This window comes from Erinaceus europaeus, chromosome 12 (genome assembly GCF_950295315.1).
Source record: "Erinaceus europaeus chromosome 12, mEriEur2.1, whole genome shotgun sequence".
Classification (NCBI taxonomy): Eukaryota; Metazoa; Chordata; class Mammalia; order Eulipotyphla; family Erinaceidae; genus Erinaceus; species Erinaceus europaeus.
Genome location: NC_080173.1, coordinates 38,763,864 through 38,782,439, shown reverse-complemented (window position 1 = coordinate 38,782,439; position 18,576 = coordinate 38,763,864). Strand labels below are relative to the sequence as shown.

Below are 18,576 nucleotides of genomic sequence, written 5' to 3'. Positions count from 1 at the left end.
CCTCCTCTCTTATTTCTCTCTGTCCTACCTAACAATGACGACATCAATAACAACAACAATAATAACTACAACAACAATAAAAAACAAGGACAACAAAGGGAAAATAAATAAATAAAATAAATAAATAAACAAATAGTTCAACTTCTACTGACCTTACTAAAAGACACTGCCAGAAATACTTTTTGAGCCCATCTCATAAGCATGTCATCTTGCAAACAGTTGTGGCAATTTGATATAATGGAAAACACATACACACAGTCATTTAGTCAGAAGATTGGGAGCTCTTGTCTTGGCTCATTCACAGGGAGATTAAATAACATGCTGGCATTCTCTAGCAGAGGCTACCATGCCTGAGAGTACTGAGTGAGATGACATCTTTAAAAGACTCTTCTTGAATCTGTGCTTAAATTTAGAAAACCTGCTAAGAACTTACTAGGAAAGCTAGACTGAGTCTCGAAGCTCTGTCTCATACAGGATTGCAGTACGTCCTTGAGCACTGTTGCCACTTTTGCTCTTGGAGAACAGACTGTATACAGGTCGAGATTCTGTTGTGCATAATAGATCACAGTCTGGTTGTTTGAAGCAGGAAGGTATGAAATGGCTAATAGCGTTGTTGGGAGAGCCGAAGTAGCTGACTCCAGGCTGATCCTCCAGGGACAATACCTAAAATCACAACATAGAATTGAGCCACCAGGGGAGATGCTGCCTCTGCCACAGATAGAGCATTAAAATCAGGAAGCTGCCTGCTTGGTGAGCAGCACCAGATAAGTGTTGCTTCTTCTGCAGTTTGCCTCAACGTAGTGAATGCCTTGCATCCTGCCCTCTTCCCTGACTTGATTCTTGCTCCAGGTTTTGTCCACATCTTTCTGATGGCTGGAACTATAACCATATCTGAAATCAAGCTGCAAAAGTGCATCTTCCCAACTTGGGTGTGCAAGGTGGGGGCTGAAGGAAGACTGACTAGCCATTCTGTCACATACCATGGGCACTAAGCTATGAGCTGTTGGAAATATCATGACACATTTTTGTATAGAAAAACAGAAAAAATACATCATGACTTTTCCAATAACCCAATATATATAAGAATTAGGGAAAGAAGGAAAGAGCGAGAGAGTGTGTTTGTGTACAGTTTGCAGAGTAGACTCACATCCTTTTTTATTTGGAGTTGATGTCAAGTCACTACACATACATGCACACATGCTATTTCTGGCCATTCCTGATGTATCTCTGATAAGAACAGAGAAGCCAAGAGATGGCTCACCCTGAAGAGTACACACTACCATGCACGAGAACCTGGTTTCAAGCCTGTAGTACCACATGGGAGTACCATATACAGCATCAGGGAAAGTTTCCTGAATGGTGTGGCCCAAGAGGTGGTACACTGAATAAAATGATGGACTGTCAAGCACGCAGTCCCTAGTTCAACCCCTAGCACTGCATGTGCCAGAGTGGTGCTCTGGTTCTCTCTCTCTCTCTCTCTTTTTCATAAATTATTAAATAAAATATATCTGTCTACTTGAAAGTGTTAAAATGAATGGAGAATCCACAGGAAATAGTCAAAGTGCAGGCATGAGTCCTACTACACACAGAGGGGGAGAGAGAGAGCGCACGTGCAGAGGACCTAGGCTATTTCCTGAAGGTACAAAATGGATGCGGAGACCAGGGTTCTAAACCTGAGATTCTACCAGGCTTGGTTTTCACCACCTTAGCTGTTTCCCTCTGTGTCTCTCCGTGGGAGTAAGCCACCATCTTTTCACCTTTCATGTTCTCTACCACATAGACCTGGCAGTCAAGATTCAGAGCCCTCTGAAGCTGACACCCCTGGCCGCTGGCCTGGCAGCTACATGAGCAGAGCATCTCCCACACCTTCAGAGTCTGCAGCCACCGTGAAGTCCCTTATCAAGTCATTTGACTTGGGACACCCAGGTATGGAGTCATTTTGTTTCCTCGATACAGTGACACACTCACAGTGTGGCCTCACCTATTGGTCCGATTTCTGTATGTTGGCTCTTCCCAGTCAGCCAGTGTGGGTGGAATATTTGCTGTAGCCTGGCCGAGGCCTCAGTACATCAAGCATGGGACTCACGTCCCATACATCTCCTCTCCTTCTACTTCTTTCTTTCCTCCAATTCTCCCATCTTGCCTTCTTCTTTTTTTGTTTTCGCATCCATTAAATTCAGGTCACCATTTGCCTCCTTAATATTGGGTTGTCAGAAAAGTCATGATGCATTTTTGCATAGAAAAATGTTGGCTTTTCTTTTTTAGAAGAGAGTAGTATTTTTTTTTTCTTTTACTTTATTTGACAGAACAGAAAGAAATTGAGAGGGAGGGGGAGATAGAGAGGAAAGGACTCCTGCACTGCTTCACTACTCATGAAGCTAACCTCCCTGCAGGTGGGGACCAGGGGCTTAAACCTGGATCCTTGTGCATGGTAATACATGCACTTAACCAGGTACACCGCCACCTGGCCACCTGTCATGACTTTTCTGACAGCCCAATATCTCAGGAAAATGACAGTTAACCAGAGGCTTCATCCACTAGGTCATGAACAATTGAATATGTGCATTCTACTCTCCTGGTCAAACCCAGTCTGATTTCATCTTGGAATGTACTGTTAGATTTTTTTTGGGGGGTATTGGGTGGAACTGGGGCCTCATGCAAGTGTGATTTGACCACAGAGTAGTTTGCAGCTAAATTAAATTAGACTAAAGATAATGAATCATGTGAAAACCCAGTGTGACACTCAGTTTATAAAGATGAGAAATGAATGAACATTAATGGTTATGTAAAAATGTTCCTGCTTCAGGGCCAAGTGGTGGCTTACTCAGTAGAGCACACTTGTTACCATATGCAAGGACACAGGTTCAAGCCCCCAGTTCTCACATGTAAGGGGGAAGCTAAATGAGAGGTGGAGTACTGCTGCAGGTGTTTCTTTTCTTTATCCTTCATTATCTCTCTCATTATCAAAAAGAAGAAAATTGGCCACTGGGCATAGTGTATCTATGTAAAAGCATAGTGCCCCAGTATAACTCTGGTGGCAAAAAAAAATTAAATTACTGTTCCTTCCTGCCATGGATGCTTCTTTGCTAGTACATTTTCCTTTCCCTCAGATGAGTCCCCATTTAATTAATGTCTTTGTTATCCCACACTTCGGCACTAGTCCAAAGTAGACAGGGAGATAATGAATAAATGTAGTAACTTATAAGCATACACACACATATGTTCATTTTTAATTTTAGGACTGGCAAAGTATTGGGCTGTTGGAAAAGTTGTGGTGCATGTTTGCATAGGCAAACATAGAAAAATACATCATGACTTTTCTTTCAACCCAGTAGTTCACTTTGATAGTTGCCAGCTTTGCCATGAGCATGACCCAGGTTTGAGCCTGGTCCCTGCCACATTGAAGGAAACTTCAGTGCTGTGGTCTCCTTTACTCTCTCACTACCTCTCTGTCTCTATCCAAAAACGGAAAATTTGTTCTGATGCAGGGAACTGAACACAGATCCACATACACTTGAAGCATATGTTTTTCCACTGAGCCAGACCTTCAGACCAGCAAAAGCATAAGTCAGGAGCCTGTTAGTGGAGTAAGATCTCAGTGTCCCTGTCTGCTCTCTTGGCAGGTGGGGCTGGATCGAGCATTGCCATCCACAAGGCCCCCCGGAGCCCACTGAGTGGCATCCCTGTGAGGACAGCACCGGCTGCTGCTGTGTCTCCCATGCAGGTACTGGAGACGTCTGCTGTATGGGGCCCATGGCCAATGGCTAGTGACAGGACAGCAGGCTCTCACACCCACAGGATACAGAGGAAGCAACAGCCAGTTGCTCGACTTTTTGATGGCATTACATTAAAGCTTTTTAATCAGCCTAAAATAGCCCTAATGAAATTGTCACTTAAGGGCTGGAGAAAAATAGCTCATTTGGATAGTGTGCTGCTTTGCTATGTATACAACCCAGATTCCAGCCTGGCCACACCACACTGGCGGAGGCTTCAGTGCTCTCTTTCATCTCTGTCTTTTCATCTCTATCTTAGGGAGAGAGAGAGGAGAGAGCGAGCATGTGTGTTTTGCGAAGAGACTCTCTGATGCCTGAGGCTGCAGTGTCCCAAGTTCAATCCCTTGCACTACCATAAGCCAAAGCTGATCAGTGCTCTAGTAAGAAAGAAAAAGAAAAGAAAAATTAATAAAACTGTCACCTAGGGGCCAGGCAGTGGCACACCTGGTTAAGTAAGCACACTACAGTGAGCAAGGACCTGGGTTCAAGGCACTGGTCTCCACTTGTAGTGGTGAAGCAGGGCTGCAGGTGTCTCTCTCCCTCTCTCCCCCACACCTCTCAATTTCTCTCTGTTTCTATCCAATAATAAATAAAAATAAAATTATATATATATATAAACTATCACACTCCAGATGCCTGATAAAGATCCAGGAGAGGCACTATACACCTCATACAATTTGTTAATAGACTCTTGTCCGTTGTTACTATAAGATGACATTCTCAAAGTCTTCAGTTTAACTTGAAGTATAGTTTTGGTTTTGTTAGAAGTAGATATGGAACTATAGATCTTTTTCTCAAAAGGAAGGAAGGGAGGGAGGGAGGAAAGAAAGAAGGGGGAAAAAATTTGAACATCCCCAGGATGTTTATAGTTTGTAAATTCTCAAAGTTGGTTATGTGTAGCTTAGGTCACTATTATTGTCATCTGAGGATTTTGAGTGAAGTTTCTCAAGATTTTCTTATAGCAGGACTTGTGACATCACTAACTTTCAGTGTCCTACTTCTTCAGCTGGCATAAGATTTGTGTTGTAGTTTAACAAGTGCCATTTTTTAATGTCTTTAGAAGTTATCTCTGTTCCCTGAGATTTTTTTAGTATTTTATTCCATTTTTTAGCCAATAAAAAAATAAAACTAATGATTATTCTAGCAGGCCCTTGAATGTATTGTCCATCACCTTATATGTGCAACCAAATAAAACATTTATTTTATGGTAATCATCAAATTTATCTACTAAGACTAAAACAGTCCCCATTTTAAGTTATTTTTAGTAAACTGTAAACAGTTTTACGATAAATATTTATTAACTGACTCTTTGGGGGAGTGTGGAGAGCCTGTCTGTGGTGTTTGTCAATTTCTGTGTTGTAAATATCCTTACCAAAGCCAATGCCAAGCTATTATCTCCATGACATCAGTGAGTATGGCATTGAGAAGAGATGTGAATTTTATAGTAGTGCTATGGTACAGATGCAACAGGTGCAAATAATTTGGAAGCAGTGAGGTTTATATACTTGATATTTTTAAAATATAATTTAATAAGTTTTTATGATAGCTTTGTTTGTAACTGACCTGCCAGATTTCTAAAGACTTAGTCACCAGGTGGTACATCCCAGTTGTGACACATCACTGGCTGTAATCCATGCATAATCTAGCACATAGCTTTTACATATATAGCTTGAATTTTGTTACATGTCTATAGCAGTGTGACCAACACTAAGATGTAGCATTTCCATCACCTTAGAAGGCCTCTTTATGCTACCACCTAGTCAGCAGTCCCTTAGAGTAGCCAGTACTAGTACTGAGCAATGGCTTACCTAGTAGAGTACTCATATTACCACATACCATCAGGCTCAAGCCCCTGGTCCCCACCTACCATGGGAGAGGGGGGAGCTTCATGAGCAGTGGAACAGTGCTGCAGATGTCTCTCTACCTGCCTGTCTCTTCACCTCCCTATTTCTCTTTGTCTCTGTAAAAAAAGTGGGAGGGGAGATTGGCCTCTGGAGTGGAGTTATTGTGTAGGAACTGAACCCCAATGGTAACCCTAGTGTCAAAAATGAAATGTGACCAGTAACCTGACCTCTGACACCATAGATCAACTTTATGAGATATTGGAACTCATGTTAGTAAAATCAGCTAGTATCTTTTGTATCTGACTTGTTTCATTCAGTGATTTGTGAGATCTGTATTATTGTATGACCCACGTTATTTGACATTTCTTTTCTTGCTATATAGTATTCCTTTATATAGATATATCATAATTTATCCACATTTGAAATATCTCCAATAATTTGCTCCTGTGCTTTTTTAAAAAAGTATTCCCCAAAAAAAAAAAATCCTTAAAAAAGGGAAGAAGCTAAAAATCTCCATGGCTTATCCCCAGAAATAACTGTTGTCTCTGCATATCCTTCTAGGTGTTTTGAATGTATAAAAATATGTGTGTAGGGAGTCGGGCAGTAGCGCAGCAGGTTAAACACAGGTGGCACAAAGCACAAGGACCGGCGTAATGATCCCGGTTCAAGCCCCTGGCTCCCCACCTCCAGGGGAGTTGCTTCACAAGCGGTGAAGCAGGTTTGCAGGTATCTATCTTTTTCTCCCCCTTTCTGTCTTCTCCTCCTCTCTCCATTTGTCTCTGTCCTATCCAACAACAACATCAACAATAACTACAATAATAAAGGCAACAAAAGGGAATAAATAAATATTAAAAAATTTTAAATAAGAAATGGCAATTTAAAAAATATATATGTGTGTAGGTAGAAAGGAAAGTTTTATAAATTGAATCACTGTGCATATTTTTCCAAACACTGGCTCATTTTTGTTTCATCACTGAGGTGTAAGTTTTCTGAGAACAAGGAATTTTTTATGTGCTTCACTTGCTATGATATCTCATCTATTGACAGTGACAGCATCTAGTCCTATCTTAGTGGAAGCTCAGTAGATATTTGCTGAATTACTGAAAGAATAGATCAACTCCAGCTCCAGCTTTAAATGTCAATATTTGGAGAATTCATTTTAACAGCTGTTTTTAATACGCCATGATTTATTTAACTGCTATATATCGATTTATTTTAAATAGTCACAGTAAGGTGTTATGAACCCCTAGCCATGGCTATCATTTTGTAAAGATTTATTTATTTATTTATTTATTTATTTTAAAAAATTATTTATTTATTCCCTTTTGTTGCCCTTGTTGTTTTCTTGTTGTAGTTATTGTTGTTGTTATTGATGCTGTCCTTCTTGGATAGGACAGAGAGAAATGAAGAGAGGAGGGGAAGACAGAGAGGGGCAGAGAAAGACAGACACCTGCAGACCTGCTTCACCGCCTGTGAAGTGACTCCCCTGCAGGTGGGGAGCCGGGGGCTGGAACCCGGATCCTTACCCCAGTCCTTCGCTTTGCGCCACCTGCGCTTAACCCGTTGTGCTACCGCCCGACTCCCGCTTTACTTATTTTATGAATGACAGAATGAGAGGTAGCAGAGCACCCTTCCAGAGTATACAGAGTGAAAGGTCAAACCTGGAGCTTTATTCATACAGTCTGGAATTCTCTCGGCTAAGCCACCTTTTGGGCCATAACCTACTTCCTTTTTTGATATCTCACAGTGCCTCATGAGTTGTTTGCAAATATCAGAAATCACTCTGGTTCAGTGGAAAGGAATTTAACACAGGAGTTTGGAAGGTGGCTCCAACCTTACTGAGCTTCTAGGAAAAGTTCCCAGAACACCTCAAAACTGACTGACTTGAACTTTTGCCAGAATCAGGAAGTCTTTCTCAAAGTGCATATCTGGGATGGCCTTGGGGCCATACTACCAGGGGCTCTACCCCTGCCAGCAAAACAGGTGCTTTGTGCTTGGGAAGCTCTGGAGCCACTCTAGAATCTTGCACTATTCCCTGCTTTAGAGAAGCAAATGCCATGCAGCCAAGCTTACCAGATAAATCGACAGACAGACAGATTTAACCCTTGACTTCAGGCAGTGAGCCTGTTTGACAAGAGCTTGATCATACAATGAACCAAGCATTAAGGAATTCCATAAGATAACCCCCTAGGTCACATAATCCACTCAGTCACCCTAAAAGAGACTAGAATGGAGTTGTTTGAGCCACACCCCAGACCTGCTACAGAGGGCCTCCTGAAAATGGGAAAGGCATAACTGGAGGAGAAAGTGCATGAACCCCATCCCAACACTTTAAAAAATGTGGGACATAGGGGCCGAGTAGTGGTGTCCCTGGTTAAGTACACATGCTAAAAACTGTGGAACTCTGCATTGCCCTTCACTTTATACCCCCACCCACAATGTATACAATGCTGTTTTTCCAGAATCCTCCTGTCCTTTATAAATGCAGGGGGTGGAGTAAGTGAGCAGGAGCTTGTTGTACTAGTTTGGCAGTTAAACTGAGCATGTCCTCAGGTATTTATAAGCTATGTTTGTCTCCTCTGTGTTTGTTGGTGGTGGTGGGGGTTGTTCTCTGACCAATTATCTGCTTGGTTTGTTTCTCCCTTGGGTTCTATGATATAAAGAGGGAGAGAGAGAGAAGAGAGAGAGACCTGCAGCACTGCCTCACAGCTTCTGATGCATTCCCCCTGCAGGTGGGGACTGGGCCCTGTCCCCATGTCCTTGCACAGGATAATGTGTACGCTCAATCTGATGCAGTACTAGCTGGCCCTTGTAAGGCCTCTTGATGATGTGTCATGCTTGTTAACATATATTTTCATATCCGTGACTGCTATTTTATTGGTAATCTTTGAGCTTTAAGTATCTTTGACAAAAGAGAGATTTTTCTATTTCAGGGTTGCCTGTTTTCCTTTATGATCCTAAGAATTTTGTTTCTTATACCATATGGGAGTATCTGCACTATGGTGTCTTTCTTTATCTTTATTTTTTCTTCCTCTTTCTCTCCCTTTTTATGTCTATCTGAATGATAAAGCAGCTGGGTAGCAGTGAAATCATGCATGCACAAGGCCCCCAGCTCCTCAATATACGTATATTTATATATATGATAAAAATGCCTTCCAACAGTGACATAAAAGAAAGATGCTCATAGTCACACAAAAGCAGATTTTCCTCAGTGCTCCTTAGTTAAGAGACAGTTTAAAGGAACAGTTCTTTATGAAGTTGGTTCCTTTAAAAGAAGTTTAAGGGGGAGTCGGGTGGTAGCACATCGGGTTAAACATAGGTGGCGCAAAGTGCAAGGACCAGCATAAGGATCCTGGTTTGAGCCGTCCACTCCCCACCTGCAGGGGAGGCCCTTCACAAATGGTGAAGCAGGTCTGTGGGTGTCTATCTTTCTCTCCCCCTCTCTGTCTTCCCCTCCTCTCTCCATTTCTCTCTGTCCTATGTAACAATGACGATGTCAATAATAGCAGCAATAATAATAACTACAACAACAATAAATAACAAGGGCAATAAAAAGGGAAAATAAATAAATAAATACAAAAAAATTTTTTTAAAGGAGATTAAGGGCCAGCAAGTTCATTTGATATTGCTCTGCTTTGCCTCGTGTATGACCCAGGTGCAAGCCTGGCCTCCACCACATTGAAGGAAGCTTCCATGCTTTGACTTTTTTTCATTCTCTTTGCCTCTCTGCTCCTATCTAAGAGAGAAAGAGAGAGATTAAAATGATAAACCCCAGACACTACTGCTGCAAAGAAAATATAAGGCATAAATTCCCGATGTCAGGTTTTTTTTTTGTTTTTTTTTTCCCAGAGCACTGCCTAGCTCTGGCTGATGGTGGTACAGGGGGATTGAACTTTGGAGCCTCAGGCATAAGAATCTATTTGCATAATGATTATGCTACGTACCCTTGCACTATCAGGGCTCTTAAAAATGCCTCACCACTTAAAATTGCATAAATAATAAAGCAGTAGTAAGAATGTACAATAAATGACTACTTTGTGTTAATAAACTAGAAAATGTTCATGAAATTGTCAAGATCTTAGGAAAACATAACTTGCAATAGTAGAAGAGTCTCAAATAATTGAAATATTTTTGCTAAAAGAAAATACCTGCCCCATTTTATGTTTCAGCAAGAAATATTTCAAATGCTTAAGGAAGACATGCATCAGTCTTACTAGAAACTTTGACTAGGTAAAGGGGTAAACTCTCAATTCTTTTTTTTTTTTTTTTTTTTGATAGGACAGAGAGAAATTGAGAAGGGCAGGGGAGACAGAGAGGAATATAGACACCAGTGCAGACCTGCTTCACCACTTGTGAAGTGGGGAGTCAGGGGCTCAAACCAGAATCCTATGTGCGCTTAATCAGGTGCACCACTGCCCAGTGTTCCACCACTTGACCCCCAGCTCTCAGTTCTTTAAGAGATTGACATAACACTGACATCTAATTATGATGAGAGCATTCAAAGCTCGGCAACTTAAAAGTCAGCCTTATAAAACCCATACAAAAACATTAAGCAATAGGGAAGGAGCACAGTGGTTATGCCAAAAAAATTTAAAATGTTCATGCTCAGGTTTGCTTCCCAGCACCACCGTAAGCTGGAGTTTTACAGTGTTCTGGTAAAAAAGTAAAAATATATGCAGGCAAACCAAATTCACAGGTATGTGAAAAAGAGCATATCTAGTTAGATTTATTTCAGGAATGCAAGGTCATTTAGTGATTGGGAGGAGAGAAAAGATGCGGTTGCCTGAGTAGATGGCAAGATGCATTTGATAAAAATCAGCACTGTTCTTGATAAAAATTCTTAGAAAACTATGGCTAGGAGGGAAATTTCTTAATCTGATACAGAGTGCCTGTAATGTATCAGTGCACCTGGTTGAGCGCACATGTTACAGTGCACAAGGACCCAGGTTCAAGCCTCTGGTCCCCACCTGCAGGGGGAAAGCTTTGCAAGTGATGAAGCAGGGCTGCAGGTGTCTCTCTGTGTCTCTCCCATTCTGTCACCCTCTTCCCTCTCGATTTATGGCTGTCTTTATCCAATAAATAGATAAATATAATAAAATAATAATAAAAAGAAAGGCTTTAAAAAGAGAGAAAACTTGTAATGTATCTACAAAAACATGTGGCTGGGGACATGGTGCCTGTATTCTCCCCAGATTCTGAGTGACATGAGGATAGGCTAACCACCTTCATAAGCAAGGTTTAGGATCCTTCTGGAATTGTATGCCACAGCCCTGATATTTATGTAGGACATGGGCACATTGACTCATGGTTAGTATAATGTGCAGCATTATAAAGAATGTGCTGAAAGTTCTAGCATGATCCTACTCGCTGATGCGCTCCCATATTCCAGGGTATATTTTTTAAATAGTTTATTTACCACTGAAAAAGAAAGAAGCTGAGCATCATTCTGGCCCATGCAATGCTGAGGATCAAATTCAGAACCTCATACTTGAGAGTCCAGCATTTTTTCTACTGAACTTCTGCTTATTCTGCAGTATTTGTTTTTTGTTTCAAGACAGAAACATTGAGAGGGAAGGAAAAGATAGGAAGAGAGAGAGGGAGAGAGAGAGAGAGAGAGAGAGAGAGAGACCTGCAGCACTGCTTCACCACTCATGAAGCTTCCCCTCGCAGGTGGAAACTGGGGACTTAAACCAAGGTCCTAGTGCATTATAACATATGTGCCTTACCAGGTGCACCACCTGGCCCCTCTGGGATGCAGTGTTTTCTAAAGCATCCTTCATAATGTCAAGACCAATATTAGTAGAGAATTAGTCAAATAAATTGTCATAATGAAGACATCTGACACTTTCTAAATACTTACTATGTTTTAATTGCTCTAAATAGGTGTTGACTTATTTACTCTTCCCAGTGACCCTCTAGAGCAGGTGTCATTAGTATAACTGTCATTGATGGGTAAGAAAATAAAGCACAGAGGACTCAGTAACCCAGAGTTGCTTATTGACAGGTCAGTAATGGCAGCCTGACCCAGAGCCATGTCCTTGCTATATGTACTCTTCTTGCTCATGTGGCCTCAGCTGTATGTTGGTTGATACATAATAGATACTACCCAGCAGGGAATCAACATGCTGAGCAGAATTATTCAAGATACATTAAGCAGAAAAGCCAAAACAGTATCATATCATAATACTGTTTGTGTATTTTTTAATTTTTGTTTATAAAATGGAAACACTGACAAGATCATAAGATAAGAGGGGTACATTTCCTACCACCAGAACTCCATATCCCACCACCTCCCCTGATAGCTTTCCTATTCTTTTTCCCTCTGGGAGTATGAACACAGGAGTGCAGAAAGTGGAAGGTCTGGCTTCTGTAATTGCTTCTCCACTGAATATGGGCATTGACATGTCGATCCATACTCCCAGCCTGTCTCTCTCTTTCCCTAGTGGGGCAGAGCTCTGGAAAAGCGAGGCTCCAGGACACATTTGTGGGGTCGTCTGCCCAGGGAAGTCTGGTTGGCATCATGGTAGCATCTGGAACCTGGTGGCTGAAAAAAAGAGTTAACCTATAAAGTCATACAAATTGTTGACTAATCATGAACCTAAAGGCTGGAATATTGCAAATGAAGATTTGGGGTCTCCTTTTTGGAAATAACTAGTAGGTCTATTTCAGGTATATTCCAAAAGGCCCATGACTATTAGTTTTTGCCTGAGCCTGACATCTGATATGTAAGTGGACCCAAGTTATTGTCTGGGGAGATGATGTCATGGCTGGAAAATATCTAGAAAGGTGGATCAGGGAAGACAGTAGCTCCAAAATATGGGAAAGGTGTATAAATATTGTTGACTATAAACCCCATTGATCTGATCTGGGGCCCATATTCAGCTTAGGAGCCTATGTAAACTTTCCATCCCTGTGGGTCAGAACTCACATTCTGTGGTCATGAGTACGAATATTCCAAGTTGCACTAATTTCAGGACTAATTTCAGGTGGTAGATAGAGTATGTTATCCAGCCCCCCTTCGGAGGACAGAACATTCTCTACCATTGTTGATGATGACATTGAGGTCAAGGTCCTATGGAGGTCCACAGTGTTGTTCCTTGATGGAGATGAACAGTGACAATGGAGAGAGGGATCTATTCAAGGCTTAGGCTCATCATGTCTGTGTAAGAATCCCAGGACTCCCAAACTAGGGCCCCAGTTGATTTTTTTTTTTTTTTTTACTGCTACCAAGATTATTGCTGGGGCTCAGTTCCTCCACAGCTCCATCGTTCCCAGTGGCCTTTTCACCCCCTTTCTTTTTGTTCAAGGGTCTCTCAAACACACACACACACACACACACACACACACACAGTAACAGACAGACAGACAGATCGAGACCTGCAATACTGCTCCACCACTTGTGAAACTGCAGATAGAGGCTGGAGCTTTGAATCTGGGTTCAAAGTAGTACACATAGTAACATGTACACTCAATGAGCCACCACCCCTGCTTGCTTGTTTAAATAATGAGTGTTTTCTTTCAACAAGGGTATCCTTTTAATAATGCCACCCTCACTTGCATACTGACAGTTTGTTCCACTTGGGGGAAACATGAAATCTATTCTCTTCAGCGTATTTGTATAACAACCTCTCGAATGTTCTCACCTTGCATGACTGAGACTCTATACTCAATAAACAGTGACTCTCCTTCCCTCCAGGAGCCTGGCCACTACCATTCTACGCTTTTCCCCCGTTAGTTGGACTACTGAAGGTGCTTTATAGAAATGGGATCATGCCATGAATTTGTTCTTTTATGACTGAGTTGTTTTGTTTTGTTATTTTTTAGATAGAGATAGTGAAGCACAGAGAGAGTGAAAGAGACCACAGTACCAAAGCTTCTTTTAATGTGATGAAGGGTGGGCTCAAAGCTGGGTCACAAATATGGCAAAGCAGAGCACTATCCAAATGAGCTGTTTCACTGGCCCATGACTGAGTTTTTACATTTACCATAATGTTCTTAAAGCTCACTCACGTTCTAACATAAGAAGAAATGTCTACCTTGGACTGGGTGGTGGTGCACCTGGTTGATCACACATGTTACAATGTGCAAGGACCTGGGTTTGAGCCCTCTGGCCCCACCTGCAGGGGGAAAGCTTCACGAGTGGTGAAGCAATGCTACAGGTGTCTCTCTGTCTCCCTCTCTATCTCCCCTTCTCTCTCGATATCTAACTGTCTCTATCCAATAAAGATAACAACAAATAAATTAAAAAAGAAATAAAAACAAATGTCTACCTTTTTGAAGGCTGAAGAATACTCCATGTATGTAAATACCTCATTCCTTTTGTCCATTTCTCTGCTGCTAGTATATATTAAGGTTATTTTCATCTCCTGATTATTATAAACAGTGGCATCATGAAAATGGATGTAGAAATATCTCTTCAATATCTTTTTTTTTTTTTGCCTCCATGGTTATCTCTGGGGCTTGGTGACAGCGCTACGAATCCACTGTTCCTGGAGGCCATTGTTTTCATTTTTTATCAGATAGGACAGAGAGAGATTGAGAGGGGAGAGGAAAATAGAGAGGGAGAGAGAAATATAGACACCTGCAGACCTGCTTCACTGCTTGCGAAGCAAACCCCCTACATACAGGTGGGGAGCGTGGGCTCGAACTGGGATCCTTGAGCGGGTCCTTGAACTTTTGTACTATGTGTGCCAGCACCTGGCCCCCTCTCTTCAGGATCTTTATTTCAGCTCTTTTATATAAATATCCAGAAATGGAGATGCTAGGTCACGTGAAAGTTTTAACTTGGGGTGGCGGAGAGCTTCTTGTTATTTCCATAGCATCTGCACCATTTCATATTCTCATCAAAAAGGCATAAACATTGCAATATCTTGGCATCCTCACCAACACTTCTGTCTACTTATTTGTTTTTATTTTTAATAATGCCCATCCTAGTCAGTGTGAGCTGACAGCTCACTGTGGTTTTGATTTGTATTTCTCTGATGACTAGAGATATTCAGCATCTTCTCACAGGCCTGTTACCCATTTAAAGATAGAATTTTTATTTGACTGTGCAAAGACTACTCCAGGAAGATAGCTACCAAGCTGGCTAATAGGTTTCCCTTTGAGGCAAAGGACAGGGTGACAGTGTGAAAGGAAGACTTTCTTTTCTTCCTTTCTGTTCACTATGATCAGTGCGTGTGTGACTCCACTGGCCTCATGCCTTTTTTAATTTTTATTTATTTTTAATTTTTTAATTTATTATTTATTAATTTCATTATCTTTATTTGTTGGATAGAGAGAGCCAGATATTGAGAGGGAAGGGGGTGAGAAGGAGAGAGACACCTGCAGTGTTGCTTCACCACTCACCAAGCTTTCCTCCTGCAGGTGGGGACAGGAGGCCTGAACCCAGGTCCTTGCGCATTATAACATGTGCGCTCAACCAGGTGCCACCACCACCTGGCCCAGCTTTTTTTATTTTTATAGAGGATGACAGATAGAAGGAGAGCTGCAGCACAGCTTCACTGATCATGAAACTCCCTCCTCACTGCTGGTGGGGACTGAGGACTTGAACCCAGGTCTTTCTGCATGGTGTATGTTGTCACCAAAAGGAAGTCTTTCTTTTTCACTGTACACACCTTCTTCTGCTCCTTTTGAGCATTGTTTACATTGCAGTTCCAATAAAGAAGTTGTCTTGGGAGTCAGGCGGTAGCGCAGCAGGTTAAGCACACATGGCGTAAAGCACAAGGACTGACATAAGGGTCCCAATTCGAGCCCCCTGCTCCCCACCTGCAGGAGGGTCGCTTCATGGGTGGTGAAGCAGGTCTGCAGGTGTCTGTCTTTCTCTCTCCCTGTCTTTCCCTCCTCTCTCCATTTCTCTTTGTCCTATCCAACAACGAGGACATCAATAACAACAATAATAACTACAACAACAATAAAAAAAAACAAGGGCAACAAAAGGGTAAATAAGTAAATAAAATATAAAAAAAAAAGTTGTCTTAAATGCCCCCCCAAGGTGGTCCTCACAACTGTGAGGAGTAGTATGTGCTCCCCCAGTAGGCATGTGTTGTGCCTGTGCTGATCCTGAACTCACTGTGCTTCTGTGTGTACCCTTTGGCTTTTTCAGAGGCATTCAGCTTACAGCAGTGTGCGGCCCTCTGCCAAAGGCCTGCCTCAGCACTTGGAGCTCCCGGACCTTCCCCTCTCAGGTAAACACCCTATTGGTCAGCTTGCCTTGCTTTCTGCTGAGCTAGCCATTTTATTCTCTTTTGCCTGTAGCTGAGCTTAGAAAAATAATCAGTGGGGGGTAGGGGAGAGACAGTGGCATACCTGGATAAGTGCACACACTGCAGTGTGCAAGGACCTGAGTTCAAGCCCCTGGCCCCCCACCTGCAGGGGGAAAGCTTCACAAGTGGTGAAGCATGGCTCCAGGTATCTACCTGTCTCTTTCCCTGTCTATCTCCCTTCTCAATTTTTCTCTTTATCTAATAAGTAAATAAGTAAATAATAAATAGCCTTTAAAAAGAAAGAGAAAGGGAGTCAAGCGGTACTGCAGGGGGTTAAGTGCACATGATGCAAAGCACAAGGACTGGCACAAGGATCCCTCGGTTTGAGCTCCGGGATCCCCACCTTCAGAGGGGTCACTTCACGATCAATGAAGCAGGTCTGCAGGTGTCTCTCTTTCTCTCTCTGTCTTTCCCTCCTCTCTCCATTTCTCTCTGTCCTATCCAACAACAATAGCAATAACAACAATAACAACGGCAACAGCAGTGACGACAAGGACAATAAAATGGGAAAGGTGGCCTCTGGGAACTGTGGATTTGTGCAGGCACCAAGCCCTAGCAATAACCCTGGAGGCAAAGAAAAAAAAAGAGAAAGAAAGGGAAGGAAGGAAGGAAGGAAGGAAGGAAGGAAGGAAGGAAGGAAGGAAGGATCAATCAGTGACATTTATTCCAAGTGGCTTTGACCTCTAAATGCCTGTGTTAAAGATGTTAGAGCCTGAGTGTTTCCTGCTTGCAACTCTTCTCAGTGTACATACATTTGGGAGAAATGCCAAAGTTGGGTCTTGTTTGTTTTTACTGAATTTTTTAAAATTTTTTTTATATTTATTTTATTTATTTATTCCCTTTTGTTGCCCTTGTTTTTTATTGTTGTAGTTATTATTATTGTTGTTGTTGTTGGATAGGACAGAGAGAAATGGAGAGAGGAGGGGAAGACAGAGAGGAGGAGAGAAAGATAGACACCTGCAGACCTGCTTCACCGCCTGTGAAGCGACTCCCCTGCAGGTGGGGAGCCGGGGTTCGAACAGGGATCCTTATGCCGGTCCTTGTGCTTTGCGCCACCTGCACTTAACCCACTGCGCTACAGCCCGACTCAATGTTTTTACTGAATTTTAAGAGGATAGCTATATTCCTTTTTTTTTTTTGGGGGGGGGGGTTAGGCTGATCCAGGGTCTCATACCCATACACATTTTCAAGAAGAGAGACACTATAGCACTAGAGCTTCCTCCAGTGCCATAGCACCTCCCATATGGCACTGGAGTTTTGTCCCAGGCCACATACATTGCAAGATACACTTCCTACCTGTTGAAATATCTCTCTAGTCCCTCTCCCTGATTCTTTCTGTTATCCACCATGTAGCCTTTGGGCAGTTACTTTGATTTACAGCCTCACAAAGAAGTGATTGAGGTTTACAGAGAACTTCAAATCAGGGTAGTACTTTCCAAGGAAAAAATGGCAACTGAAGACCAGTGGGTGGGCTAAGGTCAGAAGAATAAGGAACCCCTGATGAGGATGTGAGTCAGCCATAGAGTATTTGCCATAGTTATGCTGACCCGGAGTCCGTCCCCAGAAATGGTGGTTGGGGGAGTGCAGAACAGAGTATGGAAACTTGCCTGGTTCAACTTCTTCCTGTTCCACTATACAGAATATAGAGTTAATAGTATGTGCTGCCTGAGTGAACTTTGTTTTTTAATTGTAACTGAAATACTTATAAAGAGAAATTAGCTATTTTTAAGTGTGATCAGTTTGCTTTGGGTCATATTTTGGCCTTCTTTCCTTTCTCCTTATAGCTTTAAAATGCCTTCTGCCATGTATGTGATCCAGGTTCAAGCCTGACCCCCCACACACACACTGCATTGGAGAAAGCTTTAGTGCTGTGGTCTCTTTCACTCTTTCTCTCTCTGCCTCTTTGTTTCTATCTTCAAAAAAAATAAATAACTGAGGAAAAAGCATAATTGTTCCTCAAAAGACTTTCATGCCTGATGTTCCAAGTTCCCAGGTTCAATACCCAACACCACCATAAACCAGAGCTGAGCTTTGGTTTAAAAAAAAAAAAAGACTTTACTTATAGAGAACCCCTTCTTTCACTTGTCAAGATGAACACAGGCATGTGGAGACCACAGTAGTGCCCAAATGTAAACCCTTCTGGGGCTAGGCAGTGGTATATCCAGTTGAGCAGACACATTAGCATTTGTAAGGACCCAGGTTCAAGCCTCCTGGTCCCCACCTGCAGAGAGAAAACTTTACAAGTGGTAAAGCAGTGCTGCAGGTATCTGTCTCTCTTCCTCGCTATATCCCCCCTCCCCTCTCATTTTTTGTCTCGGTCCTATCAAATAAAAAGTAAATATTTTAAAAAGAAAAGAGAGATTTGCAAAATAAAAAGTATACCATACATCAGTCCGCCCATCCTCTGTTCTCACCAGCACCTGTCCTCTGGGTGGGGTGTGTGGGTGAGGAGGGAGGGAGGGAGAGAAGGAGGGTCTACTGACCCTGCTGAGAAAAGACCACATGGCCAAATCAATCCCTCCACACCCTCCTGACCAGCACTGAGATCATCACAGAAACAAGGCTAATGTGCTGTTTTTGTTGTTCTTCTTGATGCTGTAAACACTGTTTTGCTCTGCTCTCTGGAGCTAATTAGCCTCACTCCCAACTTCATAGCCCCCTAATTGGTGGTTAGAAGCTGGACAGATATTGTTT

The 18,576-nt window shown here is 42.2% G+C and overlaps 1 protein-coding gene across 5 annotated transcripts in view; it reads left to right on the top strand.

Moving 5' to 3' along the window:
* Nucleotides 1-18,576, top strand: part of SPECC1 (sperm antigen with calponin homology and coiled-coil domains 1) — a 340,972-nt gene that overhangs the window by 217,248 nt on the left and 105,148 nt on the right. For all 5 annotated transcript variants that reach the window (XM_060203154.1, XM_007526170.3, XM_060203153.1 and 2 more), the window contains 3 exons: nt 1,781-1,926; nt 3,624-3,724; nt 15,723-15,804. In XM_060203154.1, the coding sequence (XP_060059137.1) occupies nt 1,781-1,926; nt 3,624-3,724; nt 15,723-15,804 (329 nt within the window). The remainder of the gene's footprint in view (nt 1-1,780; nt 1,927-3,623; nt 3,725-15,722; nt 15,805-18,576) is intronic.